A 21,056-nucleotide genomic window follows, 5' to 3' on the forward strand; every position below is an offset into this window, starting at 1 on the left:
GGCAATTGCCAATCTTTATTATCTGCTTATTTCTCTGAGCTACAAGCGAGATATAAGTGAACCTAAAGTACGAATAGGCATTTAATGGTACATGGATCATTCAACTGAATTGGTTTAAGGTCAGAGTTGAAAAGATATTTGAAAGTTTTAACTGGCTTTAATTTTATCAAAATAACGACTGAACATTCCATTTTGTCACTACTAAAACAATCATGACACTACGGAAGCTTTACCAAATGACATGGTAGTGATTGATTTGGTTATTTTGAGCGGAAATCAAAAGTACTCACCAGTACCTGACTAGCAGCTTTGAACAGCTGTAGAAACATAAAACCACAATATAATGCAAAAAAAGTTTATCTAAATGCAAAAGATGTGTTTCGGTAGTGACAATTCCTCATGGTCCACACTGATTGTCAGAATTTGGGACACATTTACTTCAAAACAATGGGATCTAACTGCTCACCCTTGGCAATGAGGGACAGAGATGCAGGAATGGGGCTAAAATAAGGATCCATCCACAGACTAAAACTCTTTGTGTTTTAGTAGTGACATGAAAACGTGGGACAACATTGTTTGTTTTTGTTTTTGTTTTTTTGAGTAATAAGCTATGTTCACATTACAAGCCTCATTGCTCAAATCCAAATTTTTTTGCTCAAATCCAATCTCTTTGTCGTGATGTTTCACAATCATTTAGGTAAGTGACTCAAATCTGTCATTAATCTTGACGAACCGGCGCCCTGAAATGACCCGCATACACACTTCGTACTCAGTAATGTCACATGAATGAATCTCACGCGTCATCAGCAAACAAACTAAAGAGTAGAACGAGCTTTGCTGAGAAGATCATCAACTCTGATGATCTCTCTGCTTCATTAGTAGAGTAAGACGATGGTGAAAAAGGTGAGATGTGCTGCTTTTCCATTTTTTACAGCCTTTAACTTTTGTTTGGCGCTGCTGCCATGGTAACGCTGCATGATGCCACATGCGTAGTGGAAAAAAGGAATTCCGATCTGAGCATCGCATGGCCATGAATCTGATGTATGCATGCGATCTAGGACCAAGTGGCTCAGATCGGATTTGGAAAGATCAGATTTATGGGTCCAAACAGCCCTGAAAACATCAGATCTGAGTCACATTAGGGCAAAAAATCAGAATCAGATTTGTGCCACTTCAACCTGGTAATGTGAACGTAGACAAAGTCACCTCCTGATAGAAAACAGTATATATAAATAGTGACTGTGTGTATTTAACTTATTTCTATTTTAATGTTGTACATTTACGTAGATCATAACATAATACCTTGTAAATATCTAAACTCCTTTTTCGTGACTGCAGTTTTAACAAATTTGGTAAAAAGGTCCATATATACCATTGGAAACCAACTAGGGTTAAAAATGCATAAAGGTAACAAATTAGTGTTGGAATTTAGGATAAAAAGGTGAAGGTGTTGATAAAAGTGAAGAAAAGCATGTAAATTAAGCCAAACAGTGATGACATCGTTTCTCGTCTTACACTTTCACAACCCACACATGATAAGGACTCAGTTCATCAAACCTGGACTATAGTAAGTGGCCTTACTATACAAAACCACAGCCTGTCTCACTTCTGTTTAATTTCCTGTTTCATCAGCCTTACAGAGCGCCCACCCGAGCGCACGAAGCAGCGGATCTAGTACATTCCCATACAGGACACGGTGTCACACAGAAATAATACTGCCGGCTTTATTTGAACAGGAACTGGCAAGAAAAGGAAAATATGTGTGATAGAGCCGTTATGTTTGTGCAATTAGTCAGAGAGTGAGTAAGGTCCATAACACCACCCATACAGACAAAAAAAACATGCTGCAGGCAGAGACCACCAGCTGCAGCAATATTCAAATACGTAGGGGTGACATAGGTGGAGCACACATACACAGGGAGAACAGAGAAAGAAGAAAGGTTTCCTGAGGTATGGTCAAGCTGAAATTTGCTAAAAAAAATGTAAAAATGCCCCCCATAAAATTTGAATACTTTGGGTATTTGAATGCTGAACAATACTGAAGAATTCCACAGTGAGGTGGACAGGCCTTGTTATTCTCCTCAGTGCAGACAATAGGGACACTGACATTTTCAGTCAAACTTTTATCATGGCTGACCAGTCCATCAATGGAAAGTGAGTTAATAACCTACATTTCTTCTGCCATATTTGTGTTTTAAATACACAAAACAGACAGATGCCAGTTGATTGCTAAAAACTACAACTGTTTCACAACCTTTCTTATTTTTTGACATGGACCACACCAATGCAATATATCAAGTGAACAAGGTTCTCCTTGGTGAAAACTACTGCTAATTTCTGCTTAAAAGCAGCGTAACACTTTTAATTCTTTCACTCTTGTGAGGGAATAGTTAGATTATGGATATGATTACACAGTTCATACATAACCTCAATATTTTTACTTATTATGGCACAAACCACACAGTGATAAGTCAGGAGAACCAGAATGCTTTCTAATTGAAAGGAGTGCAACGCTTCAAATTGTCCACTGTTTTGTGCTGTTGTGAGTGAATGGTTAGACATTTTCTCACTCACTGTCTAGCATGTATAAGGCACACATTGCCGCCTGACGTACTGAAGTAGCAACTGTTTCAATTTGTTTAAGCAAATACTTCAATGAATGGTATCATTTTGCTGAAAGTACCTCAATGCAAAATGATCTATATTGAAAAAGTTCAAGTTTTATAATTATTGTTATCACTGTGACTTAAAGCCAGCCCCTGCATTTAGTGCTGGAAACAGATAGAACCCTCTGTCAATATGGTGCCATATAAGTGAGTATATAAACAGTGTAAGTAGATAATACAGTAGTTGTTGATTTTTGAATAAATTTAGTTTGATGGGTTTTGATTTCACAATGCTTCTACGTTTTGAAGTGGGTCTTTCCAGATGTAGCAGCATGAGGTAATGCATTTACTGAAGGGCCGTGTGGTCTCTGTGCAAGTTCCCCTGTTCTATATTACACAAATTTCCCAGCAGCCCCTGATGGTCACCTCAGCACTCTCTGTGCAGCATGTTAGCACACACACACACACACACACACACACACAAGTTTGTATTCTTGTCTTTGTGGGGTGTTGTCATGTGCTACTGTATGACTGCTGCTGTGCTCCACTTAACCCAGCCCTCACCTTAACCTCAGCTACTAAAAGATCAGCTTTGACATACACAGTGACATAAATGAGGGCTGAGCAGGGGATGTGGGTGGCAATAGATGACTATACTGAGAATAAGAAACAGGAAATGTTTTCGGGAAGTCCTTAAGAGATGTTTGTGGAATCTTGAGAAATGGCCTTTCCATAACAACCTTTTCCCAAAGCAGACTGTGAGCACTTACAAAATGTCACAGTTAATGGGATTAAATAAAACAATATCTCACCAGGCCTTCTGTGAAGCAAAGTAAGATTTGACCATTATTCCAGTATGGGATCATTCGCATAATAGATTATCTGGAAGTCTTGCTGAAGTGTTTTATTTTTTAAGCTTTTTATTGTTTCAGATAAAAGCTTAGCATTGAGAAAAAAGTTTTCTTGTTCTGTGGAGTATTAATAGACACTTCTGTAACCTAAGGATAGCTCAAACAGTTTGCACTGATATAGATATATATATATATATATATATATATATATATATATATTAAAATATAGACATAGATATATAGATAAATAGATATATAATTCTTTTGCTTTGACATTTAATTTGGTCCATTCATCATGAAATTTACACACAATGTTACAGTGTCTCCTTTCTACAAAAAAAGTTGGGATGTTGTATAAAATGTAAATAAATGTAAATTAAAACAGAATGCAATGATCTGAAAAATTCATTGAACTTTATGTTTATTAACAATAGAACATAGAACAATATCAGATGTTGAAAGTGAGACATGACTGGTTATAAATAGAGCATTTTAGAGTCTCTCAGAAGCAAAGATGGACAGAGGTTCACCAATCTGCAAAAAATTTAAAGTTGCAGAGACTTTGGATTGTCCACCATCATCAAAGGATTTAGAGAATCTGGAGAAATTCTTGTCCCTTGCATACAAGAATTTCTCCAGATTCTCTAAATCCTTTGATGATGGTGGACAATCCGAAGTCTCTGCAACTTTACATTTTTTGCAGATTGGTGAACCTCTGTCCATCTTTGACAAGGCAGACGGTCAATATTGGATACTCGTGATTGTCGGGCCCTCAGGCAGCATTGCATTGAAAAAAGGTATGATTCTGTACTGGAAATCACTGCATGGGCTCAGAAACACTTCCAGAAATCATTGTCTGTGGACACCATACAATTCGCCATACAATCCACAAATGCAAGTTAAAGCTGTATCATATAAGGAAAAATCCACATTTAAATGGCATCAACTTCTCTGGGCCAAAGCTCATTCAAAATGGACCGAGGCATAGTGGAAAAGTATCCTGTGGTCAGATTAATCAAAATTTTATTAAATATGTACCCTGCCTCATTAAACACCAAAGGCTGAGATATTATCAGTGCAGTTGTTTCCTTGTCACGAAAATGGTGATCTTCTACGCTGTCCTTACTCTTGTAATAAAGAACATGATACATTTTTCTTTTTGGAAATAATGGACACTGCATCCTCCAGAGTAAAGACCTCCCTGCTTGTTTTTAGCACACAGCTCAAAAGCCAGCATACATGATGGTATAGGGGAGCATAAGTGCACATGGCATAGGTGTCTTGGACATCTGTCAAGGCACCATGAATGCTGAATCAAATGTATAGCTTTTCCAGGGAAGGCCTTCAGTGTTTCAGCAAGACAGTGCTACACCACATATAGCATCCATCACAACAGCATGGCTTCGAAGAAGAGTGCGGGTGCTGAACTGGCCTGCCTGCAGTCCAGACCTTTCAACAATAGAAAACATTTGGTCCATCATGAAATAAAAAATTCATCAAAGAAGACCGAGGACTGCAGAGCAGCTAGAATCCTACATCAGACAAGAATGAGACAACATCTGTCTGCAGCAACTGGTCTCCTCACTTCCCAGACATTTAGCAATGGTTTTTAAAAGAAGAGTGGATGCTACACAATGGTAAACTTTCCTGACATAAGCTGCTCATGTTTTTCATGAAATGTTAAAATGGCTCACTTTCAACATCTGATATGTGTTCACTGTTCTATTGTGAATAAAATATAGGTCTATGAGATCTTCAGATCATTGCATTCTGTTTTTATTGACATTTATTTACATTTTACACAAAAACCCAATTTTTTTGGAAGTAGGGTTGTAGACAGACACCACAGAAACTCACCAGCTCCAGCTCCACTTGGCTCTGCCCACTTGTCATCACTCAAGCCTGCAGCTAGATTTGGGATTTTGTTTTATATAATATGGTGATCAAAGTGGAGGCTGCCTCTTACCCATAATCCCTGAAGATACAGGTAAGTTAATAAAATTGATAGGTTTTGGAAAACCTTGAGACGTGAGTAAAAAAGCGTTGGTTCATTCATTTAACTTTAAGTTGCACTATGCTTGTAATCTGAATGGAGTCACTGTAGATGAACAAATGAGCTGGCACAGTTAATTCACTGGGTGCAGCACATGCAGAACACATGCAGTGCCAGCACACTGCTTGAATTTGTTCCAAATGCATACATTCAACAAAATTAGCAACACTGGACATTCTGACTAGATGTGAGATGATTTCACTTGTTTTATTGCAGGGTAAAACCAATGTACAACCCCAATTCCAGTGAAGTTGGGATGTTATGTAAAACAGAATACGATGATTGGCAAATCCTTTTCAACCTATATTCAATTGATTACACTACAAAGACAAGATATTTAATGTTCAAACGGAAAAAACTTTATTGTTTTTTGCAAATATTCACTCATTTTGAATGTAATGCCTGCAACATGTTTCAAAGAAGTTGGGACAGGGGCAACAAAAGACTGGGAAAGTTGAGGAATGCTCAAAAAACACCTGTTTGGAACATTCCACAGGTGAACAGGTTAATTCGAAACTTTGTGAACAACTGCATGAGCAAATAGTCCAACAGTTTAAGAACAACGTTTCTCAACGTGCAATTTCAAGGAATTTAGGGATTTCATCATCTACAGTCCATAATATCATCAAAAGATTCAGAGAATCTGGAGAAATCTCTGCAAGTAAGCAGCAAGGAAGAAAACCAACATTGAATGCCCGTGACCTTCGATCCCTCAGGCGGCACTGCATTAAAAACTGACATCATTCTGTAATGGATATCACCACATGGGCTCAGGAACACTTCAGAAAACCACTGTCAGTGAACACAGTTCATCGCTCCATCTACAAGTGCAAGTTAAAACTCTGCCATGCAAAGCGAAAGCCACATATCAACAACACCCAGAAACGCCGCCCGCTTCTCTGGGCCCGAGCTCACCTGAGATGGACTGACGCAAAGTAGAAAAGTGTCCTGTGGTCTGACGAGTCCACACTTCAAATTGTTTTTGGAAATCATGGACGTCGTGTCCTCCGGGCCAAAGAGGAAAAGGACTGTCCGGATTGTTATCAGCGCAAAGTTCAAAAGCCAGCATCTCTGATGGTGTGGGGGTGTGTTAGTGCCCATGGCATGGGTAACTTGTATATCTGTGAAGGCACCATTAATGCTGAAAGGTACATACAGGTTTTAGAGCAACATATGCTGCCATCCAAGCAACGTCTTTTTCAGGGTCGTCCCTGCTTATTTCAGCAAGACAATGCCAAGCCACATTCTGCACATGTGACAACAGCATGGCTTCGTAGTAAAAGAGTGCAGGTACTAGACTGGCCTGCCTGCAGTCCAGACCTGTCTCCCATTGAAAATGTGTGGCACATTATGAAGCCCAAAATACGACAACGGAGACCCCGGACTGTTGAGCAACTGAAGTTGTGCATCAAGCAAGAATGGGAAAGAATTCCACCTACAGAGCTTCACCAATTAGTGTCCTCAGTTCCCAAACGCTTATTGAGTGTTGTTAAAAGGAAAGGTGATGTAACACAGTGGTAAACATGCCCCTGTCCCAACTTCTTTGGAATGTGTTGCAGGCATCAAATTCAAAATGAGTGAATATTTGCAAAAAACAATAAAGTTTATCTGTTTGAACATTAAATATCTTGACTTTGTAGTGTATTCAATTGAATATAGGTTGAAAAGGATTTGCAAATCATCATATTCTGTTTTTATTTATGTTTTACACAACATCCCAACTTCATTTGAATTGGGGTTATACAAACCAATGACAGATCTGGATTTTTTTTCCAAGGAATGTGAAGGCCAAGGTACAAAATGTTTAAAATGAGTTTGGTGTTCTAACTTTTGGTAGATACAGATATCAATTGGCACAGTGTTTGAAATTTTCTTAAATTTTCTGCCAAATTCCGAGTTTTTCCTGCATTACTGAGAAATGTGTTTGGCTTGACTGCTCTGCCTGTCATATAAACCTCAAAACTATCTGTGGTTGGCGCCACTTGCATCGTTTCATTAAAGAGGCAACCACAAACCAGAGTGGTTGCCGGTTATTCTGGCACTGATCTGTAGTGGTGGTTTGGGCTTTGCAAAACTATCTGAAGAATCTGTACATTCTGACAGACCCGTTTGTGAGCACAGAGGCTCCAAGAAAAAAAAAAGGAAAAAGCTTACATGTAGATCTGTAGAGTCTATAAACCCTAATATTTGTCCAAAAATTGGTTGCACTGGAAAATAAAAGGAAAATCTAATTAATGTAGTTTAAAGTCAAAAATCCCTTTTTTTTCTTATGAGGCTCGGTTATGACAGTGACTGTATGTTACACAGCTCATTCAAATAAGGCATCTCAAGTGAACCAGTGCAAATATTTTCCATAAACCGCTTGGGTAAACCCATAAGTGAAAAAAGGTGTTCAGAAGAATGTTCAGAATTTCAGTGTGAAGAAATCATGGCTGCATATCTTCAGATCTGTATTTCCCTCATGTTCACATTTTTAGTTTTAGTTATACAATCATTTTGAATAAGCCCAATAGTGGGTTTTACCCCGCATAGTGACAAAATTCAGAAAGCATCTGTGAAGCCCAGTGTAGTTCCCCAACTGAGACAGACACCTTCAAATAACAGTCCAACTGAAAAAGTAAATGAAACTGCATGTCAGTCAAAACTACCGAAATGAACATCTGAAACTCAGCCAATCGATAAAAATGATGGGAAAACTCCTACTAAGGCTTGTGTGTTTTGGGAAAGTTTGAGCCAGTGGCTGAACCGCCGCCACTCACCCACCTTCCTGCTTCTTTCACAGGAAAAAAGCAGCCATGTTTCCAGCCGGGGGAAGAACACCTCCTTCGTGCTGAAGCCAGAAACACAGAAGCGAGATATGCTGCCACCCAACAGTGACACGGAGGTTCAAACTGAACTGTAAGAGAACCTGGGCCTGTCCCTTCGCCTGCTGCCTAGACAGAACCAGCGGGAAACCCACAGGCCTTTTCAGATCTTCAGAGAAAGCCTAACAATTTCCAGTAACAAAAAAATACATGTCTGTATTCATTTTTGTCCAATAGCATCATTCAGCTTGTTCTATTTAATCTCTGTTAGTATTGTAATCATATTTATAATACTTTATTTCATTGTTAAATTTCGGTTGGAAGCAAAACAGGATCCTGAAAATGCTAAATTGTCAATCAGGGTTTTTTCACTATGGTGTCTATGTAGATAAAGAAAAGCAAGCTCTCTGAGGAGTTCTGAGGAGTGGCCGGATACATTACCTTCCAAGAAAATTTGGAAGTGACAGTATGATCAACCAGTCGCATTTAGATTTCCAATTGGAGAGACCAATTTCATGAGAAATTTCATGGGGCCTTCAGTAAGTTGTAGATATGTCATTGACTATAAATATAAGGCATAGCTTAACCAGGTTTCAGTTAGACCGCAGAAATGGAAAATAGCAGCTGCAAGGGCTCTTTACTGAGAAACTGTAAAACTTCTATGTACCAGGTAAAATATGTTAAAACAAACTCCTTCAGAGGGGCTAGTAACATATATTTATGGCCTGAACTACAAGGCCAATACTAATATCAATGATCCAGCATACGGCAGGCCATGTGAAAAAAAGCCATATAGCACAACGCCACTTTGGCTTGAGAAGGCCTTCTGACAGTACCATCAAACTACTAAAACACCCTACAGGAAGAAGTACATAGTGTTACGTTTAAGCATGCTTTTTTGGGTTTTTGTGTGTGTCTCTCTTCTAGTCCTTCTCGTTTCACAGGTGCTCATGTGTGGAAGACCTCGGAACAGTCAGAGGCCTGGCTGGTGTATCTGGGGGAGGAGCTTAAGACTTAAAAGGAAGTCTTCAAGATGGCTGAAGAGTGAGAGAGAACTGATTACATGTGTGTTGTGGGTTAATCTCTTGTGTTGGGAGTGTCCTTTAAGTATTTTGCTGGTGAGTCTTTTGGCGCAGCTTTTCAGAGTGTGTCTCTTGTGTTGGGGAAGTGCTTTAGTTTTGGTACTTTCCCTGCACACTTTTAACTTTAGTTTTACAAAAAATTGTTTGATTATTTGTATAACCTGGGGTTTCAAACAGGTAAGAGAGGTGTGCCTGTACATCTGCACCACACACGTCTACTCTGTAGTTGCCTAGGCCAGCGGGCGTGCACTGGCACAGTTTGATTCTTTCAGTGTGGCTGGTGGTTGTTTTAATAAAAGGCTTCAAAAGCTCTATTGGTTGCTTTGTCAAGCTTTGAACTCCTCATCACCAGGTCAGTCTTTGACTGTGGCATGTTACTGATCCCACAGCGCCCTAGACTAAATATGGGGTTGTAACAATAGCAACATGACTTGCGCAACTTTCCAAGTCCAAGGAAAGACATGGAATTTTACATGGAATAAACTTAAATATATCTTAACTACTAAACAGACTAAAAAAGGAATTGCAGTTCTAGTATACTGTTAGCATTACTGTTGTCATGTGACCTACTTTACCTTTCATTGTTATTAATGAAGTGATACATTTTGAATCAGATCAAATTCAATATTCCATCCAAAGCATTTTCGTCTGGTGTTGGCCCAATTCAGATCATGTGATATTTAAAGCTTTTTTTAAATTTTTTTTTATTTTGAGTGTTTGTTCAGTGGCATCTCCACTAATAGTGCTCTGGGGACAAATAACCAGCCATTGTGCTAGCAGTCCTTGGGATATCCTGATTTTTTATTTTTATTTTTTCCCCAGTATAAGCACATTCTCACAGGCAGTTATTTAAGGAATAACCATATCTTCCCTCCCTATTTGGCACTGAAAATCATAAACTTCACAAAGACATTATTGCAAACTGCTGACAAGCACTCACACCAGGATGAGGATGTTTGACCAGCTGTGGAGAGTCAGTGAAATGACAGTGCCTGCCCCCAGTACACAAAGGGTCACCGCAGTTGTCACATAGCACTGAGGGAGTCCCTCTGTTGAATAGTTTCTCAAAAGACTCCTAGAGCCACTTTTCCAGAAATAGAACGGGCTTGAGTCAGAAGAAATCGCCCACTGATCGCCCATTTTTATACATATAACAGTATGTCATAGGATCAGAAACCACATTACAACCCCTGGTGTGCTTATAGACTTGCTAATGTCTACACTTACTATCCGAAACCACCAGTGAAACATGTATTCTGAGGTTTATGTTATGCTGACACGGACAAAAATCGGTAAATCTGATTAAAAGTTTTCTTTGCAGACGATTTTGCATTGAATGGATTTAAATAACTGCTTTAGACCAAAATTTTGTCTCACAATTGTAACTATTTAGCATTATAACTCTCTGCGAGGTAGTTTTTAGAGCCATTAAAAGCTTCAGATGTCTGGTTCTTATCACCACCACAGTAAACAATTCTGACTCAATGTTTCTGGAACAGAACATCAGGTCAAACCACTCTGAATGACCTTGCATACATGTTAACTACTTAATTATACAAAAACCTTGGAAAATCTTCAGATTTTATTTTATTGATTTAGGCTTGTAGTTTGTCCAGTTGATAGATTTGGGCTTCTATAGCAGTTCCATTACTTGTTAGCAGCATTAGCCTCACAGCTTGCGTTCAGACACAACACATGGCTTTGCTGATCGACTTCTGTACAAGGAAGGGGTAAAATGATGCATATTTGACTTTTGATTAAACCATTTCTTTATTGTTGATTAGAAAAATAGTGTGACAGTCATTCTCAATCCTATTTTGAGGGCCCCACTGCCCTTCAGGAGTTTTGCTGTATGTCACTGTTGTCGGAACAAAACCTCGTATCTCTATTTTTGTCGATTTTCAGTTTTTGACCATTTGAAAATGCATGTTGGCCTTTATATTGTGTGTAAATTTCATGAAGGACGGACCAAAATATATGGCCAAAAATTACTTGGAAAAAATTCTGGTTCTATTGACTTACATTAAAAGTAATGCATGTTTTTTTCCTTCTCCTGTAAAGTTGACATTTTGGAGATATGAGGTTTTGCTCCGACAGCGATATGCAGAGCTGTTTTACTGAGAAATAATTTGCTGTTACGTCTATAGCAGAATAGGATGTCCTCTGTAGGGTGTGCATCAAATATTATTTACCCTCTGCATTGTTAAACTCATACCACAGCCTTGAGGTTGGCAATGAAAAGAGTAATTTATAGGAACTGAGAACAAATTCAGGCCTGCTGGCTGCAGTGGGAAATAATATACACACACAGACTTACCATCTTTACGCAGAACGCACTTCCACAGGCAGACACAAAGACAGATGACCAGCAGAAAGGCCACTGCAGTTACAGAGATCAAGATGGCCAGCGCTGTTCCAACTGAGGGAGAGAAAAGAGAGATGCATGCTAAGTTGTTCATCTTATTTTTCTATGTTTAATTAAAAATGCTTATATGGTACTAATTATCACCACTTGCAATACACTAATTCATGCCAGTTTACTCTAGCAAACTTCAACAAATCATAGTTAATCATTTGTTCAATAACATCACCACTTGCTGTTACAGAAGGTCACATTCTCTATTAGAGTGTCAGAATCTTTCACAGTGAAACTTCAAGTATCTTAAAAGGCCCCTAGCGTGGAAAACTGATTTTGAAGTTGTATGTAAACCAGAGGGGAACCATCAGTGCCCTCTATACCCTCAGAAAGGGCCTAAGATTCTAAAAATGATATTTTAAAATTTGAGCAGTTCTACTTTTATCTGATCAAATTTTTACAATTAACATCTAATCCAAATCTTAGCAAATAAATCCTTTAAATCTGCCTATTCCATTTGTACTGGACTGTGAAGGGTTAAATTAAAGAAGCCCCTTTGTCTCCCCCATCAGAATTTTGCTGTACCTGCTGTTGCTGGAAAGGATGTTAGTGATTGTTGGTCCAGCTATAAATTTACAGAGGGCCAAGCTGTAGTAATTCAATGAGAGACCATTTATCTTCCCTCTACAGGGGTGGGCTTTGTTATGGCTAACTTTATGACAAGTTCTGCCTGCTGTGGGGACACGCAGGCTCTGGAAACTAAGCTAGTGACAAAAGCAAGCTGGCGTGTTGGTTTGTGACTGAAGCCGAGAGTAACATGACTGCTAGTGAGGAGGACATTGGTGCGAATGTTTTTATCCATACTGCGTTTTATATTGACTTCGAATGAAAAGTCAGAGTTAATCAGCCAAGGACAAACCTACACCAGAGCTTAATTAAAATTACACCACGATACCCCGTGTTGACAGGATCAGCCAAGGAGCAAAAGGTCTGCTGCTGGTACTCCTTGCTGTTTGGCGTTTAAGAGCTCGCTACTGATGTAAACATTGTCAAAACAACGTACCTTTTACTCTCCAGTCCATAAAGCCCATATAAGGAAACTAAGCTGTAAAAACTGCCTTTTTAATTAATTTATTTATTTATTTGGTGATGTAATACATTCAGCCTACAGTGGTTTAGCCCCACCCATTCATGCCAAAGTTATAAATGACAAGAAGTGCTTCAGTCTGGATTGCTTTTTGACTAAGAAACAATGCAGGACAGCCAATCAGAGCAGAGCTTATTTACGTATAAACAAACAGTGATAAGGATTCTTTAATTCTAAGGGATGAAGAGAGGTTGGAAAATGGTCATGTGAAATTTGATAACAGCTGTTTTTGGTACATAGAATCACACAAAAGGGTCGTCAGGGGACAAACAACAAAGAAAAATGGGATATGGGCCCTTTAAAACTGATGCCTGGATGCTTTTAACAGCATCAAGAAAAACAGCTGGCATGTGTATAAAATAAGCAAAGACTAAGATTGGCAACTGAAAATGTGGGTCAAAAGGGTAAGACACACACAGCACTTCTTGTCAATGGTTTATAAACATTTAGGAATATATCACATTAACTTTGTCAAGGCTTGATATAAGAGCATGACTCCTACTGTGTCCTCTTTGACTTAAGGGCTGGACTGATTGTGCTGTCTTTGCTTGGTAGCCACATTCATAGAATATATGCCTTTAAGTCTGCACATCAATCCTATCCTACCTAACATAAACTGATAATTTATTTGTCTTTATCTCTGTTACCTCATTCAAATCTGCCCCCAGAGTAGTTGGTGAGCATAGTAAAATTGATGAGTTTGTGGAACTGAAGCTTTCTGTGTGCTTCTATGTTTTCTGTCACAGCCTAAAAGAAGCTTCATGCTGCCTTTATTGTTGGATGCCCTCCTATAGTTTCTGGGTGAACGTCCACACATTCAGAACACCGTTCACATCGCTATGGAAACATATTATTCATTTCTTTAAGAGTAAAAGGAGACTTGGTAACATTCATTCCTGATGCATCTACATATTCTTGGCTTTTGTGTTCTTTGGATATCACGTTATTAAAGGTGAAGAGTAGAGGGCAGAAACAGGCTTTTTGTCCAAATAGCCACAGTTGATAACTAGAGAAGACTTTCATTGTACCTGCTATTCAAGCAGCTGCGGTTTATTACATTTGTCTCTTTTTTTTCCCCACCCATCTTCTGCGTGTGAGAACCTCTAAGGCTTGGCTTTAAAAAACCAGATGACATTCATTCTTCTATTTTTTCTGGGTTTAAGTCTGGCTAATATTTCTGTCCAAGAGCAGCTGAGTTCTGGGGGTCTGAGCCAGGAAAAACATGCACAGAGAGAGGTGAACACTGAACGTCAAAGACATTCGAGCTGAACATTATTTTGGGCTACAGCCCTGGGTCTTTAATCATTAGCCCCTGAGCTTTTAATGCAACATTAGGTCTATGAGAAGAATTTTGAGGAAAATTGGAAACATTGTACAGTATCGCCATGACTTCTCCTACCCAGAGTAGGCTGTGAAACACAGTGTCAGACTGCTCCACCCAAAACATGACTTTTAACTATCAAATCTGCTTCTCTGTCCTTTCCTTTTTCTCTGTGAGTTTGCTTGCAGGCAATTGCAGCACTAGGATTGGACCTAGCAGGCCAAGGCATTTACAATTGGTAGTCAAATGCATCTCTTGTTACTCTGATGCGATTGCTATGTGGCGCGTAAGAGGCACATCAGCTCATATATAACAACTGGTCACCAGTGTTGTTCCTGATTTTTCCTGTTCTACTCAAAAAGATGACAGATGCCTAAAACATTACAAGGGAGGAGTCACAGTGCTGGGAGGGGTTTTGGTTCATGAATGTAGCTCAAAGAAACAGATACATTAATGCTTGTATAACATCTGACTAAACTACTGTATCTCAGACCATCTCCTGAATTGGTTGGAGCGATCAGATGTGGGTGCATCTTCAGGTAGATAATCTCTATAATCTCTGTCCAGATATAATCTGATGCCCAAAATGTGTGAAATGACTAAGCATAAAGGAACATTTGCTAAGTGTTACTTCCTGAGCCGCAAACACACTCAAACACTCAGCTACAGTTTCCAGCACTGATATACATACTTCTTACATGTTTATGAGAGGTTTGAGTTTATCAAGTACTTCATTAGCAGTATTGCTGTAGCATTTTGGAGGTAAATGTAGCATGGCATAGATTTAGGGATTGGAAGTGCATGACCATGGCTTGTTTATAGCACAATAAAGTCAAGCACAACCATGTAGCATTAGAGAAATATACTAACTACAAATAGTCATTCAACACTGAATGAAGCACAATCATCATCTGGCTCATTGACTCTTAAGGCATAACCTGCTTTACCACATTAAGGATATTGTATATTGGTTATCATTGCTATTTTGTGCAAGAGAGTTTTGTACATCATTATTTTGGTAATATCAATGTGAATCGTCACTGTCCAATGAAAACTATATCTCCATTTTTGTTGATTTTTAGCTTTCTACATTGTTTCAACCAGCCGTCCTTTACATTGTGTAAAATTTCATGACAATTAGACCCACAGAAATGCTCTAAAATCACTTAAACAACACCTCTTTACATTGATTTACATTGCAAGGTAAGAGTATTTTTGACTTCTCCTCTAAAGTTAATATTTTGGAGATACTTGTTATTAATTGGACAGTGATGATATATTAAGAGACTACATTTAGCACAGGTGACAAAAACCTCAACATCAACTTGTCTTTTTTGCTGGTGGAACATTCTCCTATCAGTAGGCCTCCAATCATTAGCAAGTCTGGCTTTAAGTCAAGCTTTGACCTGGTGTAAAATAAGCCATCAGTTCCAGACAGCCAGACAAGTCTATACTATAATATAATAGTTATACTATTGGAGACAATGATTCAAACATAAAACAATGATGTGTGTACTGGTGGAAATAGCTGTTGTAGCAGAGTCCTTTGGGAAATGTATGTGATTCAAGACCTGTCTGGCAGGGGAAAAATGTAGCACCATCTTCAAAAAATAATAACATGACGTATTAGACAGAAGTTACTTATGCACTGTAGCAGTAGTTTATGCAAGTGTTTTAGTAAAATGGTACTTACAGTGCAAAGCTTCTCCCAGTAACAGGAAGGTCACTGGTTTGATCCCCCGAGCCAAAAGTACTTGACTGAAGTACCCTTGAGCAAGGCACCTAACCCCTAACTGTTCCCCACTCACTGCGGATAGGGCTGCCCAACACTCCAGGCAAGTGTGCTCACTGTCCCCTAGTGTGTGTTCACTAGTGTGTATGTGCTGTGTCACTGCGCGAATGTGTTGAAATGTGGAGATGAAATTTTCCCGTTGTGGGACTAATAAGGGTCACTTGATCTTAATCATTCATGAACATTCTGCTTTTATAAATCATTTGTATGCCGAACAAATTTAGAATGAAATTCAGGTATATTTTATAAAGTTCCTGCATGGTTAAGCACGAATGATACTGGACCACACTGTGGCCTTCCAGCACTCTAACAGCACCCTTATCTTCATACTCACTCTTGGTGTTCATGGATACAGCTATGGCAGACTCCAGCCCTTTGTGGTGGACTAGGCATTTGACAGATACGTCCTTCAGGAGTCTGGCCTGTACAGTGAGAGTGCTGATGACCAGAATGGTGCCGTCGTCCTGTGGTGTGACGGTGAACACAGGAGGCCCCAGGGTCCTGTTGTCTCCTTCCACGTTCCAGACAATTTCAGCCTTTGGGCGGGCCGCGGCTGTACAGTTAGCCTCTATCACACCTGGAGACGTGGTTTTGTAGCTCACTTGAGGTTTAGGAAGGACTAATGAGGGAAGGAAAATACAATACAAACCACATGAGCAGAGCAGAGCGAGAGTTTATGAAGAGTATAAAATTATGTTTTTATCAATCCCATTCTCATTTTTCCACAAATGTTTGCAGAAGTTTAGTTTTGCACTGGAGCTAATAGGCTACTGCAGCTATCATGTAGTGGAGGCTTATATCAAACCATTGGCACTGTGCAAACTGCATGTCTAAATCATCACACATTGCTTCAAAGAGCCCAGGTAAAAATGGGAAATGTTTTTATCACTCCATCTGTAGTCTGCTGGCAACTACGGCAGCACCATACTCATGTATCCAGAGTGGGAGTTTCTGGTTAAACCTGAGAAGTTCCACTTCTATGTATCTTGAAGGTGAGAAGAACTTTTGAAAAACTAAAAGCACTTTGGTGTTAATACATGAGAGCTGTTTGAAATGTCCATTAACTTTCAGAAAGAATCTATATTGTTGACATTACTCTGAGTATAATCTGAGTATAACGTCTGTATTTGTTAACCACTACATAAGCGGCTATGTTAGAAGACAGTATTTTGGGGGTTGGGGTGGAGTGATGTGGGGGGTTCTTAAAGTAGTGCAGCAATACAGTATATTATATATTATTACAAATAACATATTAAGGCTACATATATATCCATGGTGGGAATGTGTAACTGCACAAACATGTTGAACAAATTTTTTTAATGTCCGCTGTGCCTCTGACCCCTTCCCTGAGTGGATGAATTAACAGTCAGAACTTTATGAATGACATCTAAAACCTTTTGAGCCTGTGACTGTGACGTTAATACATAAAGACATATGACATCATCAGAAAAGCTCCAGCAAAATCTAAACCGACACAAACTATTTTAGATTTGAAGCAGCTCACGGACACCACATTTCAGAAATGTTTTTTCTCTTGGCAATTTTACCAAAAAGAATCTTACATAGTGCAGTTTTAAACGCTAGTTTTGGGACAGAGTGCTCCTTAAAGTAATCTCTAATAGATTTGTTTATGTTGCTCCTGACGCTGTATAACACTCGTCACTGTCAGAACAAAACCTTGTATCTTTAAAACAGTACAGGAGGAGGAAATGTAACCAGATTTTTTTCGCTGTCATATTGGGTCATTTCTATTGGTCCATTCATCATGAAAATTTGATACAGTATAAAGTGACGAGATATAAAAACGGACAAAAGTAAGAAAAATCAGGTTATAATTCAGCTGGAATTATTGTTTTTAGTGTCTTTTTTTACTATGAAATGTATGCATGTTCACTTTTATAGAAAACAGTATCAAACAATGTCAGAAACCACAAAAGTTTGTCTATTCAAATAATTCAACATAACGTAATGTTGATGCATGATCACGTAGTTGGCACAACGCTAAACTCCCATTGCTTGTTAACTACCTTAACTTTTGAGACCCAATCCAAAAGTAAAGAGGCAAACTCCAGACACTGATCATGCCTTGGCTGATCAGCTGCATTTGGGGTAAGATGGAAATTGATTTACTGGCCGAACCATCAGTTTAGGCAGAGATCTGTGTGGGTAGCAGTATATCTAACACTCTGAGCGGGTGTATGCTTGGGAAGAATGCCTGGTATGCATCAGCAAGCAAAGCTTTGTTCTTGCAATACACAGTCTCTCAAGACATCATACGGCCTGCTCTCTATTAGCTGAACCTGTGAGAAAAGCTTTTTTATATAAAGTATGAGTATTTGTGTTGGCTAAAGCAGTTAAGTTTGGTTTGTAAATCTACGCCACAAGTTTCTTTCTTATTCAGACTAACTGTGCAGAATTTCATGACCACACCCTCTTGTGTATCTTCTGAGACAATCTGAGACTGATCAAGATTAGAGGCAGGCGCATTATTGCTCCAACCTCAGCTTAGTATTCTTTCATCTAATCAGGTTTTCAAATAAGCACATTTGAAATAAAACAACATAAATTGGGTATTATTTTGTTGCTTTTAAATGACTTGAGCATGTGACAAAACATCAGTGGCAAATTTAGTGGAGATACACCATATTTCCAAAAGTATTTGCTCGTCTGCTTTCACATGCATATGAACTTAAGGGGGACATCCCATTCTTAATCCATAGGGTTTAATATGATGTCGGCCCACCCTTTGCAGCTTATACAGCGTCCACTCTTCTGGAAAGGCTTTCCACAAGGGTTAAAAGTGTGGATATGGGAATTTCTGACCATTCTTCCAGAAGTGCATTTGTGAGGTCAGACACTGATGTTGGACGAGAAGGCCTGGCTCGCAGTCTCTGCTCTAGTTCATCTCAAAGGTGTTTTATAAGTGTTTTAAAGGTGTTTTTAGTTCTTCCACACCAAACTCGTTCATCCATGTCTTGCACAGTCATGTTGGAACAGGAAGGGGCCGTCCCCAAACTGTTCCCACAAAGTTGGGAGCATGAAATTGTCCAAAATCTCTTGGTGCTGAAGCATTAAGAGTTCCAACTGCTGAAAAATAAAACAAGTACCGTTCTCCTGGCAACCACCAAACCCAGACTCATCCATCAGATTGCTAAACAGAGAAGCGTGATTGGTCACTCCAGAGAACACATTTCCACTGTTCTAGAGTCCAGTGGCGGCGCTTTACACCACTGCATTTGACGCTTTATGTGCCTGGTGATGTAAGGCTTGGATGCAGCTGTTCAGCCATGAAAACCCATTCCATGAAGCTCTCTATGCTGTTCTTGAGCTAATATGAAGGCCACATGACGTTTGGAGGACTCTGCAGAAAGTCGGTGACCTCTTCACACTATGTGCCTCAGCATCCGCTGACCCCGCTCTGTCATTTTACATGGCCTACCACTTCGTGGCTGAGTTGCTGTCATTCCCAGTCGCTTCCACTTTGTTATAATCCCACTGACAGTTCACTGTGGAATATTTACTAGCAAAGAAATTTCACGACTGGAGTTACTGGACAGGTGGCATTCTATCAGGGTACCACGCTGGAATTCACTGACCTCCTGAGAACGACCCATTCTTTCATAAATGTTCGTAGAAGCAGTCTGCAAGCCCAGGTGCTTGGTTTTATACACCTGTGGCCATGAAAGTGATTGGAACACATTCAGTTATTTGGATGGATGAGTGAATACTTTTGGCAATATAGTGTATGTATATATTTTTTGAAAAGATAAGAAATATGTGCCGTGTAAAGCTGTGTAAGTTTGTAAAATTGTGGACGTAATCATTCTCTGGGTGTGTCAAAAGCAAAGGTTTGGACACCCCTGGTTAAATTAAATGTTGCGTTGATCTTTTATGATTACTGTTTATATGTTGAATTTATCATATTGGGGAAAAATAAAACATATGACCTGTGCAAAAGTTACAGCATATTTATGTTGAATTTTCCACTAATGTTAAACTCAATAAATAAATAGAAATTGTGCAATAAAACTGGCAAAAAAAACATATTTATGTGTGTTCTCTATGACTGAAAACCATAATAACACAAATCAGTAAGTCTGTTACAAATCAAGTGTGTGGTATGGTAACTGCATGCAATAAATGTTCTCTCCTAGTGAATAAAAACACAGAGAGAGAGAGAGAGAGAGACTGGAATGTCAGGGTGATTTAGGTGGTATTCTTTGGCACATAGAAGTCTGCATACTGGAATAAAAGATAACACAAAGTGAAAAGAGAGAAAAGAAGAAAGATGGTGAGACAAAACGAGGCAGTGGGAGAGCACAGAGATTCACTGTGTGACACAATCATGCATTTCACCCACAGCCTCAATCACATCTCCCGCAGCAGCAGCCTCCTACAATCAGCTCCTTTCACAACTCCCTGTCACTCTCTCTCCCCTCAGTCTGCCACTGTCTCTCTCCCTCTCTCCCCTCAGTCTGCCATTCTCTCTCCTCCCAGTCTGTCACTCTCTTTCCCCTCAGTCTGTCACTCTCTCTCCCCTCAGTCTGCCACTGTCTTTCTCCCTCTCTCCCCTCAGTCTGCCATTCTCTCTCTCCTCCCAGTCTGTCACTCTCTCTCCCCTCAGTCTGTCACTCTCTCTCCCCTCAGGCTGTCACTGTCTCTCTCTCCTCCCAGTCTGTCACTCTCTCTCCCCTCAGGCTGTCACTGTCTCTCTCTCCTCCCAGTCTGTCACTCTCTCTCCCCTCAGGCTGTCACTGTCTCTCTCTCCTCCCAGTCTGTCACTCTCTCTCTCCCCTCAGTCTGTCACTGTCTTCAACTATCTCTCACCAGTCTGTCACTGCCCCCCACCCATAGGTGGATTTGTGTTCCTACCCAATTCACATACTCATGTTGCAATAGCATAGCATAAAATCTGAATAGTCAAACAGTAGAATAGGCAGAAAAGGTCACTGCTTGAGATTAATCAAAACACCACGAGTGCCTAATAGACTAGAAAATGCACACCTTGTGGTATATGAGACAATTCGTTCTTTCAATTGCATGT

At 39.5% G+C, this 21,056-nt stretch overlaps 1 protein-coding gene across 1 annotated transcript in view; it reads right to left on the bottom strand.

Annotated features, from left to right (window-relative positions):
• Positions 1 to 21,056, bottom strand: part of zgc:113337 (uncharacterized protein LOC503741 homolog) — a 34,267-nt gene that overhangs the window by 3,846 nt on the left and 9,365 nt on the right. Inside the window, exons 6-7 of the mRNA XM_017713475.2 lie at positions 16,347 to 16,631; positions 11,714 to 11,815 (exon numbers count right to left, since the gene is read on the bottom strand). Coding sequence (XP_017568964.1) covers positions 11,714 to 11,815; positions 16,347 to 16,631 — 387 coding nt within the window. The remainder of the gene's footprint in view (positions 1 to 11,713; positions 11,816 to 16,346; positions 16,632 to 21,056) is intronic.

Source organism: Pygocentrus nattereri, chromosome 6 (genome assembly GCF_015220715.1).
Source record: "Pygocentrus nattereri isolate fPygNat1 chromosome 6, fPygNat1.pri, whole genome shotgun sequence".
NCBI lineage: Eukaryota > Metazoa > Chordata > Actinopteri > Characiformes > Serrasalmidae > Pygocentrus > Pygocentrus nattereri.